Source organism: Pteronotus mesoamericanus, unplaced genomic scaffold (assembly GCF_021234165.1).
Source record: "Pteronotus mesoamericanus isolate MK-2021 breed Mesoamerican mustached bat unplaced genomic scaffold, CSHL_Meso_final contig_90, whole genome shotgun sequence".
Classification (NCBI taxonomy): domain Eukaryota; kingdom Metazoa; phylum Chordata; class Mammalia; order Chiroptera; family Mormoopidae; genus Pteronotus; species Pteronotus mesoamericanus.
In genome coordinates this window covers 2,539,633-2,561,142 of record NW_026555277.1, presented here as the reverse complement: position 1 = coordinate 2,561,142, position 21,510 = coordinate 2,539,633, and the positions used below count along the sequence as shown (strand labels likewise).

At 42.4% G+C, this 21,510-nt stretch overlaps 1 protein-coding gene across 1 annotated transcript in view; it reads right to left on the bottom strand.

Moving 5' to 3' along the window:
- COL4A4 (collagen type IV alpha 4 chain) overlaps positions 1–21,510 on the bottom strand; it is a 100,708-nt gene that overhangs the window by 65,118 nt on the left and 14,080 nt on the right. The window contains exons 4-14 of the mRNA XM_054585604.1: positions 15,277–15,411; positions 14,202–14,246; positions 13,438–13,554; positions 10,175–10,243; positions 7,583–7,618; positions 6,100–6,162; positions 5,734–5,769; positions 5,479–5,520; positions 2,003–2,083; positions 1,132–1,185; positions 802–861 (exon numbers count right to left, since the gene is read on the bottom strand). Of these exons, the coding sequence (XP_054441579.1) occupies positions 802–861; positions 1,132–1,185; positions 2,003–2,083; positions 5,479–5,520; positions 5,734–5,769; positions 6,100–6,162; positions 7,583–7,618; positions 10,175–10,243; positions 13,438–13,554; positions 14,202–14,246; positions 15,277–15,411 (738 nt within the window). The remainder of the gene's footprint in view (positions 1–801; positions 862–1,131; positions 1,186–2,002; positions 2,084–5,478; positions 5,521–5,733; positions 5,770–6,099; positions 6,163–7,582; positions 7,619–10,174; positions 10,244–13,437; positions 13,555–14,201; positions 14,247–15,276; positions 15,412–21,510) is intronic.

Below are 21,510 nucleotides of genomic sequence, written 5' to 3'. Positions count from 1 at the left end.
TTCCTGTTATGAGATTGCCCCATGGACATTTACTCTTATCTTCAAAGGTAAGTGAATAAAAGGAAATAAGTATAAAGTATATTCAATTTCTTTATAACATTTACTATTTTAATTGATCTTTAGTCTTATTTTTTAAAAATATATATCCTTGCCTGTGCTTTATATTAAGAACATATTTTTGTTGCTGTTACTCTTCCATTTTAGTATATTTAACTTAATGCCTGCACTGGGCTCAATATCTGAAATCACAGCAACTTCCCGAGAGATTAACAGTTGCTCTATGCATCATCGGCAATAATAACTACTGTGGAATCCAATGTTGTCCCACTCAGTACTAAATCTAAAGCCAAATAAACTCAATGCCCATGCCCGCTGGGGTCTGGCCTCCACAGTCACTCTGTGAACGGGGATCATAATAGTGACGTGGGTGGTGATGTCTGAGGCCTGTTTCTGTGCTGCTCTTCTAGCTCCTGCCCCTACTCCAGTATCTCCCTTTGCTCAGTAGGCTTAAATGAACAATTCCAAGCTACTACCACACTCTGAGCCAGGCAGGAAATGCCACAACCCTGTTACTTCCCTCTTCGGCCTTCCGCTTGTCTGTTTCATCTAAGTGATGTCAGTGGAAGGGGTCTCCCCAGGACTTGGAGCTACAACGCAATCCTTGTTGTCAAAAGCATATTGTTCCTATTTAAGATAACCCCACTTTTAAGCTCTCGTGAATATCGATCTAGTTTCATAAAAATGTGAGAGAGAGCCACCTCCACACTCACAGAAGTTGAGGACAGTACGCGTGATCCTTACCCGAGGGCCCGGGAAGCCAGGAACACCCTTTTCTCCTTTTTCCCCAAGACCAGGTTCTCCCTTTAAAATATGGTAACATTTACGGGGGTTCGAACAGCAATGTTCCAGAAATAGAGAATGCAAAAACAAAACGAGAAGTAAAAACGATTGCTATCAGGTTAAAAAAAAAAACAATGCTTTAGAATAGACATGCAACAGGATTAGAATAAAATAGTGAAAAATTCTAGTAACATATATTAACATTTAAAGCAATGATAAAGACCACACAAACTTTTTTTTTAATTAAGATAGCACATCATACAAATTTAAAAAGCTACCTCAAGAAATTACCTTGGGTCCTGGAGGTCCCGGAGGTCCAATCCTTCCTGGTAATCCTTTCACGCCCTAAAAATCAAAGTGACTGTAATCTGGCTTGTTCTTAGTATTTAACGTATTGAATTCCATTTCCTTCAGAAATTGCCTCTTTCTACATCCATTTTTGCTAATTTTTAAAATAAAAGATTCCTCTTCAACTGTCACTAATTAGTAGCTAAGATCCAAGCGCACTTATGAACCTGACACTATTCAGGCCATTTCTGTGTGAGAGGCGTCGTGCCGTGGAGTCGTGGGGCACAGGTGGAGCAGGACCCCTGAGCCAGGGCCGCAGATGCAAGCCGGGAATGCAGCCGCTAAGAGGAATGTCTCATTTTGAGCAAATTAGTGAAATTTGATCCAGTAACCGAAAATCATCCACAGGACCCGCATGTGGCGTCCGTAACATCAGCATCGCCGGCTGACGGAGGGGTTGGTGTTTGCCAAAAGTCAGTTACATGCCCAGTTCTATGCATCCGTTTCCCTTTCAATTATCAAAACATCAAGCCCAGATGTAACATCTAAAGGACAACAGGACTTCTAGGGGTCTCTTCAGCCCGCATGTCAAAGATAATATTAAGGGGGCACTGCACAGGGAAGGATGCGTCACCGTTTAGCAGCCCAAGCTAGGGCTGCACGAACTTGAAAATAGTGGTAACCTTTCCAAGCCTCACTTTCAGCTCTGGACAATGGGGCTCATAATCATACCAACCTGTTAAGATTGCTTTGGGATCGATGCAGTGGTACGTGTGGGCGCTCAGTACTGGGCTGGCACCGGTACGTGTTCAGGCAATATTGGCTATGATTATTGTGTTGTACTTTACCAAAGTGACCTAGGGATTGGAATTACCTTTTCTCCTTTATAGAGAGAAGAATATGGTGTCTCTACCAGTAGGGTCAGTCCAGGAAAACCTTGTAGGCCAACCTCGCCCTTTAAAAAAAATCAAGAAAATAGAGAATTTCATATTAACTTTATTTTGAAATAAAGTTTAAAACATGGAAGGCTTTCTCCCATATATTGTGATGTAATGCTTACAATTCTGTGTGTCGTGGATTCAAAATTAAAATCATAGCAAGTAAGTGATGTAACTTAAAATATTCATTGTTTTTCATAAGTAATACACACTTATTGTTAAAAATAAATTTAAGAATAAATTAAAAAAATAAAAGTGCTACCTAATCCTAGCTACATAATCCTACCATCCAGAGATAATCTCCACTAAAATTTTGATATAGTTCTTTGTGGCGGGTGCATGCACAGTGTATGTGTATGTTTGCATGCCTGTATGTGTGTGCATGTAAACATATATGCATGTACACAATGTACATGTGTACATACATGTATATGTAATCAAATGATGTGTTAAACACAATTTAAAATAGATATAATCACAATAATACTATATAAACTATATAAACATAATTTAAGATATATTTTATATTTTAAATTTTAAAATAATTTTATATTTTTATTTTAAATTTTAAAATAATTTTATATTTTTATTTTAAATTTTAAAATAATTTTATATTTTTATTTTAAATTTTAAAATAATTTTATATTTTTATTTTAAAATACTATTTTTGCACATTTTTCCTATTATACTAGAAATTCTTCAAAAACCTGATTTTTAGTACCTATACAATAATTCATAATAAGAATATACTATCATTTATTAAGTCATTTAAGTTAGATTTAGGTTATTTCTAATTTATTTTCAATAATATTTTTAAAATAAACTAACAAACAAAATAAATCACAGGCAAGAAAACATGGAGCAGCCTGAAAGTGACCAGAGGAGATGGGGAAGGAGGGCAATGGTGGAAAGAAGGGGAAGGGACTAGACAAAGAACATGCGTGAATGACCCATGGACATGGACAGCAGAGTGGGAACTGACTGTGGGAGCGGGGGATGGGGTGGGGTGAGTGGAGGGGGGCAAAGGGGGAAAAATTGAGACAACTGTAATAGAATAAAAATGATTAAGAATTTAAAAATACAATAACAAAGAAAAAAGAAACTGTATAAAATAATCAGCTGAAAGTTTCTATTTATGTCATTCCAAATTTTATTTTCTTGGAGGAAAAAATGTTGCTTGAATTTTGTTGTGTTCACATTTGTTTGTTTGTCACAATACAACCATAAATTCTCACCCTTAATTAGACGATAATTATTTTGTAGTTTTCTGAAGAGTTCCGTTATTCTACACCTGGAATTGTCGCACATCACAGTAAAGAGCAGGCCGTGGAGCAGGTCATGTGTGTTTGCACACCTGCCCTTAGTGACCGACTATGTCACTTGGGGCAAGTTCCTTAGACTCTTTCAGCCCTCATTTCCTTAATTCCTCTGCACTTCACTTTCCTTCTCTGTGATATGGGGATTACAACACTGCCTATTTCAAAGTATTATTTTATGGAATAGACAGTGCACACAAAATGCTTACTGCTTACTACATGAAGTGGGACAAAGAAACTGCTCAAATATATCATTATTAAAACCATTAATGTTTTCGATAAGTGGGATTTGTAGAACAGGAGTATTGTTTCAAGTTTAAATGAAAACGCACAACCAAAAATTCAATCCCTACCCAAACTTGAAAATCAGGAAATGAGGGACATTGGTTATTTTGTTGTTGTTGAGGTACCCCAGTACCTAACACGGTATTGGTTAGGTAGTAGCTGCTCTATAGATATCTGTTGCAGGACTATACAGTTGAACAAATGCATGAACAACAGGTGAGTGAATGGGTAACAGGTGCCGGTAAAGATAACTGTTCTTATTCTCATAGTTGGAATAAGCCTGAACAAAGCCCATTCAGGCTGACGAACAAAAAATGTCCTCAAAATGTTGGTCATGTCACTATATTTCTGTATTGTAAAAGTGTCATATGTTCATTTTAGTCAAAAGTACAAACAAGATAAATTATGAAGAACAAAATTTAAATGACCTATTATCATATCACCTAGAAAAAAAATCAGTGACAACCTTTTAGGATAGTCTTTCTTAAAATGAGGTGGACAAACGTGTTCTTGAACATCCGAGAGTTCTGCATAAAAATTTCAAAATTGTCTTTATTCATCTGAGAATACAAAAGAATTAAAGTAGATCTATTTTGGATCTTTGAAGCCGCCTCATAGCCAAATATTTGCACCTTGACTTGTTGGGGCTGAGGTCACTGACCTGCCTCACGCCACAAAGCAGTGTTTCTCAAAATGGGGGGCGTGGCTCCTGGGGCTTTGACAAACATATTCCAGGGGTCTGTGACGTTGCAAGTTTGAAAAACATTGTTTTAGTGTATTTTCTCTAAGTTCATAGTTCTCACGGTCGGGGGTAATTGGACATCCCCTCCCCCAAGGACATTTGGCAAGACCTTGTTGCATTTTTGGTTCTCACAGTAGTGGGGGCAGGGATGCTCCTGGCCTCGAGGGAAGCTGCTAAGCATCTGACAGTGCACAGGACAGCGCCTCACAGCAATGAGGTATCAGCACCGTCAAGGGGGAGAAATCGGCTCTAAGTATATATTGTAGTGTCTTTTTGTTACTGTTGTAGCTTTTACAAAACAGAGCTTATTCTTTTGTAGCCTGTACTTCCTACTCAATCTTATATCATGGGCACCTCCCATATCCGGAAGTCTTCCAATGTATTTTTGGCAATGAGTCATTCTGTTCAATGGCTACACCGTAACTCACCCAACCGCACTGGGGCTCCGGGAGAGACGGGATGGGGTCTGTCATGCTGAATCCCCACACCCCGCACCAGCGCTAGCCTGGCACAGAGCGGAGGCCACAGTTTTTGAACCATTTGCCCACAGTTGTTCAAAGAGCCATTCACCAACTGTTATACACCTTCAGATTTTTCCCAGGAGAGCTGCCACTTTGAAATGCTTTTGGCTTGTCCCCCCTAAGGTTCACGTTTCAGTGGAAGGGAGTGTAGACGTGACAGAGGGAGGGAGTGGGAATTGTGCTCTGCTAAATGCTTCGGTTCCAGTTATTTATACTTTTATTTATATGTGCAATTTGGGATTTTCATGCAGTTATAAAGACAAAAAAATTAGTAATTAAACAAAATTGCTACTCCAGATTAATATATTATCAAAAATGTTCAATCACTTTTTGCTTATGGTGAAGTGCAAATAAATTGATTGGAATTTAGTGTTTCATTTTGTCAGAACTGTCATTTTACAGTCAAGGGTAATGGTGCCATCATAATTCAGCAAAGAAAAAATTCTTAGCCATGAATACGGGCAGCAATGAGATGATGAACCGCCCCCACGGCTCCAGCAGCACATACATTTTAACACCCACGCCTCCACACAAACAGGCATTCTTACCGGGTCTCCCATTTGCCCCTTAACTCCCACGCCAGGATGACCCTGGAAAAGAAAAAAATAAGTCAATCTAATTGCTTTTGAATATTAAAGAAATAAGTACAAGCAAGACTTCTGTTAAAGCAATTGCTTGGAGTTTATTTATCAAATACTTTGGGGAGTCTAGTAAGAGGAAAGACATCACCCTAACAAACATCAGAGGTCATTTATCCCATGGGCCCTGGGCTCGGTTTGTATATTTGACCCATGGTTGCCTACCTTCACACCAGGACTCCCAGGACGGCCCGGAGGTCCCTAAATCAGCAACAAAACACACAAATAATGTATCAGTCACAGAAACCAGAATGTGTCTTTGTTGGTTGTCCCAGGTTCCTCTTCAGGAAACCCTTAATTTTAAAACACCCATGAGGGATCCTCTATCATGGTGGGGTGGGGATGCTTGTTACCCTCTTCTCCGGCCCTGGGAGGGGCCCACGCTTCTAGATCACGGTGGGCTGGTTCATCAGGTGATGCTCTCCCAGAGAACCCTCCTGTGCCTGACCCCAGAGGGAAATTTTGCTTTTCTTGCTTTATTTAAATGCTAGGCCTGGGGTTTTGGAGGGACATGAGCAGGGCTGTACTCACTGGTGGCCCTGGCTCCCCGGGGTATCCCATGGGGCCTGCCGGTCCTCTCGCGCCCCTTGGTCCCTAAACATAAGACAATTCAGTTCATTTGTTACCCCAAATCATAATCAGCATTCACAGCAAGAGCTACATATAATGCCAGGTGGATATAAGTCCAAAGAAATCACAGTTCCGGCATATCCACGCCCTGGAGCATCCTCACAGGAGCTCTGCCGTGTCCGTGGGCACAGTGCTCTGTGCATGGCCAGAGCACCCCGGCAGGTGGGACAAACTCCCACATTGGGTTTAAATTAAGCACCAGAGAGCAATCTACTGACTTATAAATAAATTTTGTAATACTAAAAGTAGGAAGCAAAGAAACCTGTTAGGAGCAACTCCTAAACGCCATGTGTGTTATGACTTTGTTATACAACAGGATGCTTCTCAAATATTAATATTAATTGCATTAATTAACATGAAAAAAACGAATGTATACTCTTTCATATATTTTTAAGCGTGCCCTGATGGTCAGATGAACGTGAACAGAAATGCTGTCCCCAGTTCAAGTCCAAGATGGTTTGACCATGAACAATTTTCTGTAACACATAAGCTTTGTGGCATAATTATACACAGGTTCTCTAGGACAGGTCACAGCTGCCAAGAAGGCTCTCTGTTCTCCCACTGACCTGGCCCAGGTCAAAGGATTTGTAAGTGTGCAGCGAAATTGCTCTCTCCAGGAAGATGGATTAGTACCTAACAGCGACACCAAGGTATCTCATTGATTACACAGAACTGAGTTTCAGGGGTAGTAAGGGAACCAGCTTGTCTACAGCCAGAAGTTACCAAGCAAAATTATAGGTCCACCACTGGGAGGCAAAACTGACTTGAGTTTTAATCTTATAAACATGGGTAAATTAGAAAGACCTATTTAATCATTAAGTTACCAATTTCAAGAAGAGGAAAATGGGGCAAAATATTAAATATAATACATAAGGACTGGTTCAGCAGGAAAAATCATTTCTGCTTGACATTGAGGGCAGGACAAAAGTAGTTTTAGAAGTTGTGAGTACGGGAAACACAGAGTTTATTCTTGTATTATTATCTGTTAATTATTGTATTACTTTTCCATACAAACAACTGAAAAGCTACTCCTGCCCCACCCTGTGGATGAGTTTCCAGGCAGACTTCTCTCCCTAAATATTAAGGGACTGTGGATACCTGAGCAACACCAAAGCATCACTAAAAGATGGAAGAGGAAGGTCACCAGAAGCCTGCTGAGACGCCAGCCCGGCCGCATGGCTGTGTGACTCGTGCAGTCACATAGACTTTCCTGCTTGACGTAAGGCTCTGCTGTCACCGTCTTAACATTCTTAATTTTGAATAAGAAACCTACATTTTCATTTTGCACTGGGTGGGCCCCGCAAGTGCTGTAGCTGGTCCTCCTGTGATACAAACCAGCAGGCTATCAGGGATCAAACAGAGGCGCATGCCCGTTCAGACTTACTGGTAAGCCGGGAGGTCCTGGGTCCCCTCTGTCACCCTGTAATAATGACACATTGCTTTAGAAGACCAGCACCCTTTCCTGAAACACACAGGATGTAAGAGCAGGAACACATGCGGGAATTATTTGGACTAGCGTGCAGTCTGTTCAACCTTCCAGTGTTGAAGGGACAACTGCGGAGGGCTCCGTGGAAGTGATTTTGGGCCTCGGTTCCTGGGCCCGGATTCTGCTTCTAAAGAGCTGAAACAAACGAAGATGCTGGAGTCGTGAGCACAGGGAATCAAGGTGAGATCTCATCTTTCCACTTACAATGTTCTAAATCCTCAACCCAATGGTCCTGTTTCATCACAGTTTAACAGTCTCGGGTCTGGTGGCCAGACCCTGCCTGCCTTTATGGTCCCCTGCTCCTTTTATCCGCCTGGCTGTAGCTGCAGCAGGGAGGGTGTGGAAACTCTCTCCCACCTGCCTCTGTGCGGGTCTACTGCTCGGTGCCTCTGCCCTGAGGCTCCACCTACTTGAAAGGACCAAAGGGCAAACATTCTCTTGAAGGCAGACTTTTTTTTCTAAAATGTAAAATATAACATACTGTGAAATGTGCATTAGGTAAAAGTTTTCATTTTCACTATTTTTAAGGGTACAGTTCCGCAGCATTAAGGACATACGGTCACAGCGCTGTGTGACCATCACCACCATCCATCTCCAGGGCTCTTCCATCTTCCCCACTGCAAACTGCGCCCCTGACAAACTTACCCCCAATTCCCCGCCCCCAGCCCCTGGTGAAAACCATCCTACTTTCTGTCTTTATGAACCTGAGTACTCTAGAAGCCTCATATAAAGAGAACCACATATTGTTGGCCCTTCTGTGACTGGCTTATTTTGTTTAGCACAACCACCTTAGGGTTCATCCATGTTGTAACATGTGTCAGAATTCCCTTCTTTTGAAAGACTGAGCAATACCCCATTGTCTGTATATGCCACTTTCGGTTCATCCATGCGTACCTCACTGGGCACTTGGGTTGCTTCCATCTTTTGGCTGTTGTGAATAGTGCCCGTTATGAACTTGGGTATACACGTATCTGTTTTTTGAGTCTCTGCCTTCATTTCTTTTGGATGTTTACCAGAAGTGGAATGGCTGGATTATATATTAATTAGATGTTTAGTTTTTTGAAGAATTGTCATGTTATCTTGCATAGACATCTCACCTGCAATGCACAAGGGTTCTATTTTCTCCACATAATTGCCAACACTTATTATTTTTCTTTTTTTTTAAGAATAACCATCCAAAGGCACATGAAGTGAATATATAGGTTCTCAAGACCATTGTTTCTCCAAGGCTTTTAATCCTCTGTTTCTCCTTAAGGTGATGAATTCTCTGTATCTATCATCCTTTCTACCTCTCCTGTTCTCTCTTGCACAATTATAAAAAAATACTCCCCATAACTAATGTTGTACAGCAAGTTATAGTTTACGATATGCTGCAATATAAATCATTATAACAGATCATCAGCACTGAGAAGAAAACACGACAGAAAACATTTTAATTTTCTTTTACAAATAAGGGAAATGAGGCCCAGAGAGGTTAGGGGGTGGAAGCCACAGTTGTAGGTGAGGATCAGTTCACTCTTTCTAAAACACCATGCTGGTTCCTAAAGTGGCCCTGCTTTTGATGCTAAGTTTATCAATATGTCATTTAAGCCATACACAAAAGCTTAGTTTTTGCTGCCTAACAAGTATACATAGGCACAGACGTGACACACAAACGCTGTGAGCTCACTGCAGGGATTGGCACTCAGGTGTGCCCGCTCCACGTGGCGTGGACTCAGGGTCTAGTAGAAGCAATCTACAATTAGCCTTATCTAATTGTTGTAGACTATTCTACCTGACAACAAATGACCACGTCTTGAAAATGTTCTCTCTCTCCTTTTGATTTATTATCTTTCTGGCTACCCATGGCTACTCATATTACAGAGATGAGGTGGTCATTCAAGAGTTTATTTCTAAATATTCATATCTTATTCTCCGCTAGGGACACAAAAGCACTTAATTTACCAAGGACAGTGCTATAAGGTTTCCATAATTTACAAGTTCAATAGCGATGACTTCTATTATATGGACATACAAGTATTAATATTATGCTTTAATTACAAATATACAAGTGCTTCTCATCTGGGGAAAAAAAAATATTTTCCTAGGGGACATTTGGTCTTGTCTGGAGATATTGTGGGAGTTGGGGTTGCTACTAGCATCTAATGGGTAGAGGCCAGAAATACTGTTGAACACCCTGCAATTCACAGGTCAGCCCTCATGCAAACAACTATCAGGCCCCAAATGTCAAAAGGGCCAAGGTTCAGAAACCCTGAAAGGGTTGTTGCAACTTGGCCAGCACAGCTGGAAGGTGTGGGAATGTTACACCAGAGCAAACACAGTCGAGTGCCTCCACACAAGAAGCGCGGTGCCGCCGAGAGGGTCCGGGCGGTGACGAACACCGGTGTGCTCAGGGGCTTCCAGAGGGATTCTCAGCCCATGGGAGTCCTACGTGGGTTTACCCACATCGGAAAAAAATTATTTTAAACCCACCATGACCATCATGCTTACCTGAATACCTTTAATGGCACCAAAAATGAACACGGAATTTCCTTTTTCTCCCATTTCCCCAGGAAGGCCCTGAAAATGAAATTATTTACTTAAGAGGCGAGAAAAGCATATTACTGTTGCAGCATTTTATTTTCTTTGTGAAATATTAGTCACCAATAAAATTACCATTATAGTCATTTTTCACCGGTGGAGATATGCTTTTCTCTTTATTATGGAGAATAAACCCTAAGGCTCTCATACATAATTACTCAAAATTCACTTTAAATCTACAAAGACAGAATATCTACTAATACATTTATATTATAAATATATGATATATACATGTGTAGGTTATATACAATAAATAATATATATTACATACTAATATGTTAATAAATATGCATTAATTATTTAGCAGGGAAATCGCATTCTCCTTTACAACATAATATACGTGTATTATTCTTACGATAAATATTTTTGCAGTTGTCAATTAATACTATGCTGTAGAAACAGTTGTTTAAAAATTGACTTATCCCCTTCACTATTTATATTTAAAATAGAGCCTATGCAGCCTTTGTAAGACTAACTTTTAAAAATCAGCAAGTTCCTTTTGTAAGTAGCTGCAAGTGTATTTAGGTTTTTCTTAAGTGAATGAAATACCTTAGTATATCCTCTCTTCCCCCAATTTTTCCTACTTAATATCTTAATATCCCAGTTAATACAGTAATACATCTTATCCGAGTTGCCACATAAAAATTTTAACCATTTTCATGTATCAAGCTCCTACAAAGGACACGCAGATGTCAAAGTTATTCCCACTTAGAAGCGCGCCTGACTTTGCTTCTAATGGGACATACGAATGGTTTAACTGCAAGATCCATCCCCAGTCTCCTTGAGAGATCAGATCGCTTATACAGGGAGTCCTTGCTTCCCACAGTTCCGATGTGCATGGATTCTAGTCCCACAGTTTAGTTAAATAGCACCTGTCCTCCAACTAAACGGTTCAAATTTCAGTTACTGCTGTACATTAATTGAGTAGCTGCATAGAGTACAAACTTCACTACTATCTTATGGGTCCGCAGATCACTCCTAAGTAACAGATATGAATTATGGTCACTAACTGAGTACATTACTGCTTTCAAAGTCTGCAACTGTTCACTGTACACCTGTTAGTTCATACACACACACGAACAGTGAAGTGTATAATTGTGCGAACCCTTATTTCACAGTTATAAATCCAATGACATGTCTTAAGAACAAATCACTGAAAGAGGGAATTAGCCAACGAACATGCAAGTGAAGTGAGGAAATAAAATACGATAATGTTGGAAGGGCAATTCAAACAGAATGGAAATGGAGCGACAGAAGAACTGAGTGTGGACCCTGCTGTCATTTGATGCAGAAGAACTAGTGAAGACAAACCAATCAACCTTAGAAAGAGGGAAGTGTTTGTGACCAAAAGGATGAAGATGAGCCAGAGGCAGTGACACGGACAAAAGAATTTCATGTAAAGAAATTTTTAGAAATATTTCACAACACTGGAAGCTGATCTAAACTTAGAAAAGAATATGCACCAGAGCATAGAAAACACACTTCTCTTACAAGTTACGTGATGAGAAGACCAGCACCGTTCAAACTACTTTTGATAAGCTTTTACAAAGAATCACTTTAATTCTCACTGTCTAGTGTTTTAAATTAGAAGGTACTAAACGTTAGTTTTTTAAAAGTTTTCCTACGTATTTATAACTAAAAATAATCTTTTTAAGGTTTTAACAACACATTTTAAAGGACATAGGACAGTGCTAATTTTTTCCATCGTATGTCAAGCTTGCTCTGTGTGCTTGCAGCGTATATGGTCATTTCTGAGGTCTCACACTACGGTACACAGCGAGGACTGTGTCCGTGCAAGTCGAAGAGAGGTGCTTTGTCAAGAGACCACTGGGGCAAATGTCAGTCCTGTGGCCAGTGCTACGCGCTGTGCTAAAGCTAAAAGAGAGAACCCCTGCGTTCTTGACTATTGATAGATGCTCAGTAGAATGGGGTTGAGCCCAATTGGAAGCTTTAGGAAACGTGGACTCACCAGACTGCCCTTGAGCCTGGCTGGGTTTGGAAACAAGGGGTGGTTGAGGAGCCAAATACTGAAAGCTGGTTGTTCTTACTTGACAGCACGAGAAAGACACGCGTGTGGGAATTTGTTTCGAGTTGTGTGTTCAGAGCAATCCCACTAGCGCCTGGTGCAAAGGGACAGCTCACGCGAAAATGGAACGATTCTGATGGAGGATGAGAAACTCTTTTAGAGGGAGTCTTGGGAGATGTATTTAATTAAGGAAATGGAGGAGCTGAAAAGTAGGCAGAGGAAATCAGTTTCAAAAGTCCAAACCATCTCCAATCTTTACGTGAGAACAAGAAAAAGTGAGAGGAAGGGAATGTGAGGGGAAGAGGAAAGGGTACTTCTTGCTGACGTTATGGTTAAATAAAAGTCTAACATTTTGAAGGAAAAAAATACCTAAGAGCAGTAAAGTGTTCTCAGGTGCCAGATATTGTCAACTGTTTCTGGACATCCATTCCAATCCCCTTCCACGTATCTATTGCATTATGGGGAGTAGAAAATGAAAAACGACATTTCCCAGACCTCTTTGCAGCTGGCTGTGAGTTAGGCTCCGCCTAGGAGAGGCACTTAGGAGATTTGGAGGCAGAGCGTGGACGACATCCTGTTTCTGGTACTATAGACGATGCCCAGCAGAGAGGGAGAAACCTGCGTGTTTGCGGGCGTCCCAACGTGGGGAGGAGAGAGCGGCTGCCTGCCTTCTGGATGTCTCAGCAAACCTTCGAAATCAGCAGTCCCATGAGGGCCTCTGAGTGCCGCTCCTCCACCACTAAAATAGTGCCACATTCCCCTTATTAAACGCCCTTCTGTGTGAAATACCTAGAGGAGTTTAGGGGTCTGCAGTGAACCCTAAATGATAAACAACATAAGCTTTGCTAACAGCCTCCCTGATCCCTATTAAAGCAGCCAGGAGCATCTTCATGGAACACAATTGGGTCATCTCAAGTCTTCCCTAAAACCGTCCAAAGCTTTCATACGGCTTGGGAAAAAGTCCTGCCTCCTTCCCCAGTCTACAAGACCCCAAGTGTTCTGGGGCTTGCCCCACTCCCGCCCTCACCCTCCAGCCCGCTACTGCTGCACACTGGTATTAACGCTGTTTCTTGAACACACGGAGGCTGTTCCCACTGTGGGGCCTTTCACTTAAGATTCCCATTAGGATGGGCTACAGGTGTCCTACCGGGGGGCCTTCGGGGCCTGGGGCTCCCCTTTCCCCTGGAAACCCTGGATCACCTCGTGAGCCGTTGTAGCCATTCATGCCAGGTTTGCCTCTGGGTCCAGGGGGCCCTGGATGTCCCTACAGGAAACAAAATGATAAGTGAAGCTTCTTCTTTTTTTTTTTTCCAAGAATACTGTAACGCAAAGATTATGCAACATCGGTACCCAAATTACGGCAATTTTGACTCACATGCTGCTTAATTTTGTGAAACTTCCCATCTACAAGTGCTATGTAATATAGCAAAAATCAACAAATAAATTTTAATATACCCTCAATTTAAATGTATTCAGTTTGGAGTATTCTGAGAGATTTGGGAGGAAACCTTCCTTTAAATCCATAGAAAGACTGATGAATAGTAAAGCTCCCCAAATACCTCTTCCTTCTCACATTCGGTTTTCATGTTAGAAACGAGAATTTTAAACCCACTTCCAAAGTTAGGACTCACCTGCAAGTGAAAACTTTCATTTTAAGCATACACCTATTTCCAGAACATCCTACTTGACAGGTATCTCTAGCTCATATTTTGGAATGTTTTTCTCTAACTTATTTGAATATCTTGCTATTCAAGGAAAGTGTTTTGATACTGGAGTTATTCTATAGAATTGAAATGCAAGCAGTCTTTTATTCACTGAGATGAGAAAATAGAGAAGAATTATATACATAAAGGTTTTGAGGAGTGTTTCTCCCTTCTTTAAAAAAAGTGGAGAAAATTTAAGGATACTTACAGGTAAACCATCCAAACCTGGAAATCCGGGAACACCAGTTGGACCCTAAAATTCCAGACAAGAAGACAAAGTTATACAAGTTACTGGGTTATTAGACTGACAAGTTGATTTACTTAAAAATATAAATAATTAATGCTCATTTTTTTCGAACAAAAACCCTTAGCAGACATTGTTACCTGTTTACATGAGCTTTAATGCCAACATTTAAGAATCAACATTCTGAACTTTTTTTTTTTTTTGTATTAAGGAAGCCAACATGGCAGTATCAACTCAAAGAAAATATTCAACACCCTGTAAATTGGAAATTCAACTTCTCAGAAATATCTGTCCCAAAGAAACCAATTCTTAAATGTGAACACAAGTGATGTACAAGACTGTTTCTCACACTTCTCTATACAATGTTCGGATAGGGTCTCAAATTCTCATCAGCAAGGAAGAAACGATAATTTTCTCCATTCTATGGCATATTATACAGTATTTTTAGAGGAGTTAGTTCAATCTACACAAATTAATATGGAATGATCTTTAAGCCACATGGTTGGGAAGGAAGGAAGAAAGGAAGGAAGGAAGGAAGGAAGGAAGGAAACAAGGAAGGAAGGAAGGAAGGAAGGAAACAAGGAAGGAAGGAAGGAAGCAAGGAAGGAAGGAAGGAAGGAAGGAAAGAAAGAAAGAAAGAAAGAAAGAAAGAAAGAAAGAAAGAAAGAAAGAAAGAGAGAGAGAGAAAGAGAGAAAGAGGAAGGAAGAGAGAGAAAGAAAGGAAGAGGGAGGGAGGGAAGAAGGAAGGAAGGGAGGGAGGGAGGGTCCAGCATGATTCATATCATTTAGGTTTTTTCAGAAATCGTGAAACAGTACAACTACCCCTCGCCACAATCATGCATTTAAGTGCATAGAAAAGATCAGGAAAAACACGCTCCTCAGGAAAGGTGTTAGGGAAGGAGGGGTGATTACAGAAGAGGAGTTTAGACTTAATTTATTATAAGGTGCAAGTAGGTCCTCCTTGCGACTACTTAAAAAAAGAATTGGCACAGTGCCATCATGAGGTTACTAGGAATCTTCCCCTTCGGAAGCGGTTTACCTTATCTCCTCGTTCACCTGCTGCTCCAGGAGGGCCACTGTCCCCTCGCACCCCTTTCTCTCCTGGAATCCCAATGGGTCCTGGAGGTCCCAGCGGTCCAATAGGACCCTGGGGCCCTGGTGGTCCTGGTTGTCCCTAAGAAGGAAGATTAAAAAAGGCAGGGTGATTCTTAAGTAATGTCTACTAACACAAATATATGGTCACTCCGGCATTGAGAAGATTGAAAAAGTAGAGGTCAGGCAAACTCCAATATAGAAACACAAGTGATCAGTTCATCGCAGAAATAAGGAACAGTGCCATGGTCTTTTTCCACCTGAATTTAAGCAGTATAATCAATTTGAATCACCATATGTATACACAGTTATCTATGAACTGATAATAGTTCTCTTACTATTGTCACTCTGTCGGTGACATTTATCAATCTTGTGCTGTTTTTTTTAAAGCCACGAACTTTAAAAAAAAAAAAAAAACAACCTCCAAGTCTAATTACCATATGTTAGCCACACAAGCTAAGAGGAGTTGGGGGCGGTGCTTGCTGCCAGATCTTTTATTTACTTCAAGTGGCTAATGATTCATCTGCCTTTTTAGGAGGAAACATTCCTCTTTGTAGCAGCTTTTACTTCATTTCTTATTTATAAGAGTGACGTAGGCTGTCCGTGGCACAGCAAGTTCATGCAATGCAACTTCCCTTGAATGAAAAGGTCACCTCTTACTTCAGGTGCGGAGTTTCAGGAGCCAGTTTCCCCCTGAACCCACCACGGGAGCATTTCTGGCACAAAGATGAGAAACTTCCTGCTGCCTGGGATGGACCGAGCCACCAAATTCACGTTCAGTTTCTGCCCCTGAGAAGCAGCCGCAAGTCTCTTGGCTCTTGCCATCCTGGGAGAAGCAGGTCTCGCCTCCAGGAACCACCGTCCCTTGTCCCCAGGGACACTGCTCCCTTCTCTGTCCCAGGCTGCCTTCCTCTTCATAACCATCCTCATCATCCTCATCCTCATCATCCTCAGTCATCATCATAGCTACAATGTATTGAGTATTTAAAAATACTAAAAGCTGCAGGGGCGTCCAAACTGCGGCCTGTGGGCTGCGTGCAGCGCAGGAGGGCTGTGGATGTGGCCCAATACAAAATCGTAAATTTACTTAAAACATTATGAGATTTTTTTTTTTTTGTGCTTACATGTCGCAATGTATTTAATGTGTGGCCCAAGGCAACTCTTCTTCCAGTGTGGCCCAGAGATGCCAAAAGGTTGGACGCCCCTGGAACATTCACGGGAGTTTCAATGTATAAATACGTGTTACAATAAAAGACAACAGTAAAGCACAGAATATAATTACATGAGCACAAACCATTTGGGGGCATTTTGAGGGCAAATCAATTTACTCCAGATTGTGCACAAATTCTCAAAATAAGAATATACGATGACTTCAGCTGGCCTTTCCTACCTACGTTAATTAACCTTACTTAGTTACTTAATTACCGTAAGTTAAAAGTTCCCATTTTTCCTAAATATAGGGCCCAGGAAATAACTGCTTTTTTTATTAAGTTTCAGAACTACCTTTTTATCTTTCATGTAATTTATACAAAAACTCCTAAATTATCTTTTGTGAACACTGTATTATTTAGAACAACAAAATGCATGTTTGGACATGAAAGGGTGAGCGAGAAAGGGACAGCGAATTAACTGGCTATAAATCTCTCCAATGTGCTTCATTTTAGACACACGAGGCCCAGTCCAGTGGGCTAATGGAGAAGGAAAGAAAAGGAGAAGAATGTGTAACACAGTGTAAGAATTATATAACTCTATTCAGTACAGCACTGTGTCCTGATCTGGGAAAGTATCATCTCAAACACTTCCGCAGAGAAATAAACCAGGGATGGCTGTTCGCATATCAAGCTTTCCATCCCCACCCCCTCCCCCGGCCCCTGGTCTGGCGCACGGACTTCCTCGCCATCTCTGAGCAAGCCCCGCTCCCTCACAGACCCTGGGGTCCTGTCCGAGAAGTGTCCCTCCATTCCCCCCACGTCATCTCTCAGGGCCAATCCCCCGTGGGAAGACTCCCCGCTCTCCTGCCCCCACATGCCCTTCAGAATTGGGTGCCTCTCCAAGGTGCCTCTGTAATGACACTTCTCACCTGCTCCTGCGATCATCTCCTTACTCCCAACCCCGCAGCCGGACCTGAGCTCCTGCAGGGCAGAGGCTCGGTGCCCATGGGCAGGGTGCTAGGAAAGGGCACCATAAAGACTTAATAAAATAATACGGTCAGACCCCCACCTGCCCGCCCCAAGAGAAGTCTGGGTGGCAGGAAAAGGAGCCGCTCTCTCGTCTTTCTGAACTGCCATCCCCACAGCTCTGGCTGAAGGGAGCTTTGTGAACCTGCAAAGATGATGATGACAATTCCACCCCAAAGGGAGGGGTTCACCAGCCGCAGCCTGAGCTCTGGCCCTGAACGCAGCGAAGCTGGCGTCCTCTGCTTCTGAAACAGAACAGGACCTTGTACGCCTTCCTTTCAGCCATGTTAAACAGTAAATACAACCTCGCCTTTGCAACTGGAAAAACTAGCATAAAACACTAAATGCCTACATTTCAAAGGTTGTTGAAAAACATCATTGCTTGTTTTATATTTAGTGCTTTTTTCCATATGAACAGGTGTTTTATGATACGGTAAAAATGTTAAAGAAATACATTAAACCTTGTACAACAGTATTAAATCTTTCAGAAAGCTGCGCATGAAAATTTCCCAAATAGCAGTCTACAAAATAGTGATTGTTAGCTCAGCCAATGTGAGTAAATAATTTACCCACAACAGTGTAGACAATAATTCCATTTCATTAAATTACCTCATATAAAAGAGGGGTCGGTGAAAAACAGCTATAATTATGGGTAGATACTTGAGCTTACTTATTTATTGGGCTATAACAGAATTCAGAATAAACAGGCATAAGCAACAGGCCCATAATAGATATATCTATAATAGGAGAAACATTAAGTAATAACAGAAATTTTTTATCTTTTAAAAAATCTGTTTTTAAAGAAACATTCTACTCCTAACCATGCACCCTCCACCCATGAAGAGCAATGTGATATATAATAAATTGCTACACAGCATTCAATCCAACAAAAAGAAAAAAATGTCCCATGGAGTGACTGGCTTCCACACATGATGTCAATTCTTTCTTTTCTTTTCCTTTTTTTTTTTTTTTTTTTTTTTTTTTTTTGGCTATTGTGTGCACAGAATGATCTCTGTGGTTTATAACTTCCTGTGATACAGGGAAATCAGAAAATGAATTCCCTGCATCCAGAAATGTCAACCGTAAACTTGGCAGGCCATGTGAAGCCACCAGGTCATCCTTTCTACTCAAAAGCCAAGCTGACACTGTGTCACCAAGACCAGCGGATGCTCCTCCCCACTGGGGCTACAGCAGCGCCAGGCTCTGGGGCCAGCTGTGCAAATAAAGGACAAAGGCCTTCACGGTGGGCAGGGCACTCCCGCAGGATTCTGTCCTTGTGAATCACCTATGCCAGACATGACTCTGGGACAAGACAAAGATCAAATGATTTTTATTTCACACCTCGGTAGAAGAAGCCAACAGCTAAGAAAACATGTATCTTTCTAAGACCAAAATCTTCAATCAGGCTTTTGCCTTGCCACTGATCTGCTTATGCCTGGGGACCAGATGCTGTCCCCAAACAAGGAAGCTCAGGCTCAGAGAGATGAAGCAAGTGCTAGAGGCCACCTGCCTATCACCTGGGTAAGCAGAAATTCAACCCATTTCCTCTGACCTCAGAGTTGCCGCTTCCCTCTTTACCCCAGTCATTACAACCTCCCGGTCCTACAAACTCCCGTATCCGCCCTGAGACAGGGAGCATCTCAGTACACTTGCCACCTTTTTTTTCATTCTTGTTTTGTGCACGTTACTTCAATAGCTGCTTGCGGGGACACCTTATAGTGCACTTCTTAGGTCAGGGATCCACATTCATCATCACTCAAACCTTCGCCACTGCTTTGCACAGTATAAATTCTACACAGACCCTCAGGTATTGCTGAGTAAGTGAAGACTTTGATAATTTAACAAAGCAGCATTCAGCGCCACCCCTCCTGCTTTTTGAATGCTGGCTTGTAATGCAAACATAAGACCACTAGGTGGCAGGATAACATCACTTACACCCTCAAAGGGCCTCCCGCTGCGCAAATCAATTACCTGGTGCCTCCAGGGTCCTCCCCTATCGCAAGGGAAACGGCTGGAGATCGCGAGAGGTTATAAAAATAAGGAAAGGTGTTACTCAAAGATAAGACAGTGTGAGACTAAACTGCGGTGGCAGACTTTTTCTCGTGCCTGAAGTTCCCTCCTTTGTCCGCGACGGAACCGATTGGTCAGTTTGGCCTGGTGTAGCGCTCACCCAGGATTTTCAGGGGTGCTCCTTACGGGGCAGCGGTGGAAAGAACGCCGCTCAGAACCGGAAGACATGGACTTGCCGCTGAATAATAAGGTCACGCTTGGCCCAAATGGAAGTGTGGTTTTCCCATTTTTAAAAATGGCACAATATCAGCCCAACGTCGTACACCAGCTGCGGGACCCAAAGGAGGCGGCGTTGCGGGGTCTTTTTAGGCTCCCAAGGAGCCAGGCTCCCCCTGACTTTCCCTCCCTCCTCCTTGCGCGGTTCTGCCTCCCGTGTCCCCGTCCCCTGCGCTCTCCGGGTTTTTCTCCTCCATCTGGCACCTGCGCTGTTCCCCTCGAGCGGGTGGCGGGGTCCCCGCGGCTCCGCGGGGCTGCCCTGGCCTCTTCGCACTTCCTCTTGTGCACACTCGTCCACTTTCCCGGCGGTCTACTGCATCCAACTCTGAATAATCACTCCATTTCTCTCGCGAGCCCAGAGCGCTCTTTCTGAGTCCTGGTCTTTTACCCCGCTGACCCCAGGCTCCGTAAATCCAGACCTGGACTCGTTCTCCCCAGGTGCGCTCGCCACCCATCCCTGCGCCCGCAGCTGCTCACACCGCATCAGAGTCCGCCCCAGCGCCTCTAACCACCAGCGCGCACTGTCCCACAGAGTCACCCCTCCTTCCTGTCAGTTCTGCCTCCCAAATATTCCTGACACCTTTCCACTTCCCCCATCTCCACACTCACCCCCTTGCCAAGCCACCACGACTTTGCACCTGTAGCAGACTCCTAATAAGTCTTCCCTAACATTGCAGTGCGCGCCACTTACTCCCCAAACAGCAGCCAGAATGGTCTTACAGCATGAATTCAACCTGCCTCTCTTTTTCTTAAACTCTCTCAAAGGCCTCCTTTTCACCCAGGATAACCTGGATCTGCTTTTCCAACCGCCTCTCACGCTATCTGCTCCCTCACCTACTCCAATCAAAACTTGGTAACCACCTTGCGGCCCCTCACACACGCCAGCCTGTCTCCTTCCCACTCTGGGGACCAAGGAAAGGCTGTTCTCTCTGCCCACACACTTGTAATGGGTTGAACGGTGGCCACAAAAACATACGTCCACATCCTGATTCCCAGAACCTGCGGATGTTACCTTAGATGCAAAAGATGTGATAATGTTAAGGATCTTGAGATGAAGAGTTTATCCTGGATTATCCAGGCGGGCCCAGAATGCCATCATCTGAATCCTGAGAAGAGGGGCACAGATGAAGATCTGATACAGACACACAGAGGAGAGGGTGATGTATAGATGAGGGCAGAAGCTGGAGTGATGCGGCCACAAGCTGAGGAACGCTGGCAGCCACCAGGAGCTGGAGCAGGCAAGGCAATGACTCTCCCCCTATCGCCTGTGGATGGAGCGTGGCAATGCCCTTGATTTTGGACTCCTGCCCTCTACCTCTTGTGAGTACCACATTTTGCCAAGTATAATGTGCACTTTTTTGCCCAAATTTTTGAGAGGAAGATAAGGATGTGCATTATACATGGGTAGTACTAATTATGTATCTATGTAAGTGTTTTTATTTGTGCTTATGCATTAAAAGTGTAAGTGTAGAAAGCAGTAACGATATCAGTTTGCAAAATAATACCCTGGAATACAATAATCGGTTTTGTTTCTAAATACAAATAAGTCAGTAATTGAATTAAAAAATTAAAACTCAATATTTCTTTCCTGAAATTTTGGGCCAAAAACGTGGGCACACATTATATACGGCAAAATGCAGTACATAAATTTCTGTTGTTTTAAGCCATCAGGTATGTGGCAATTTGTTAAAACAGCCTTAGGAACTAACAGCACATGC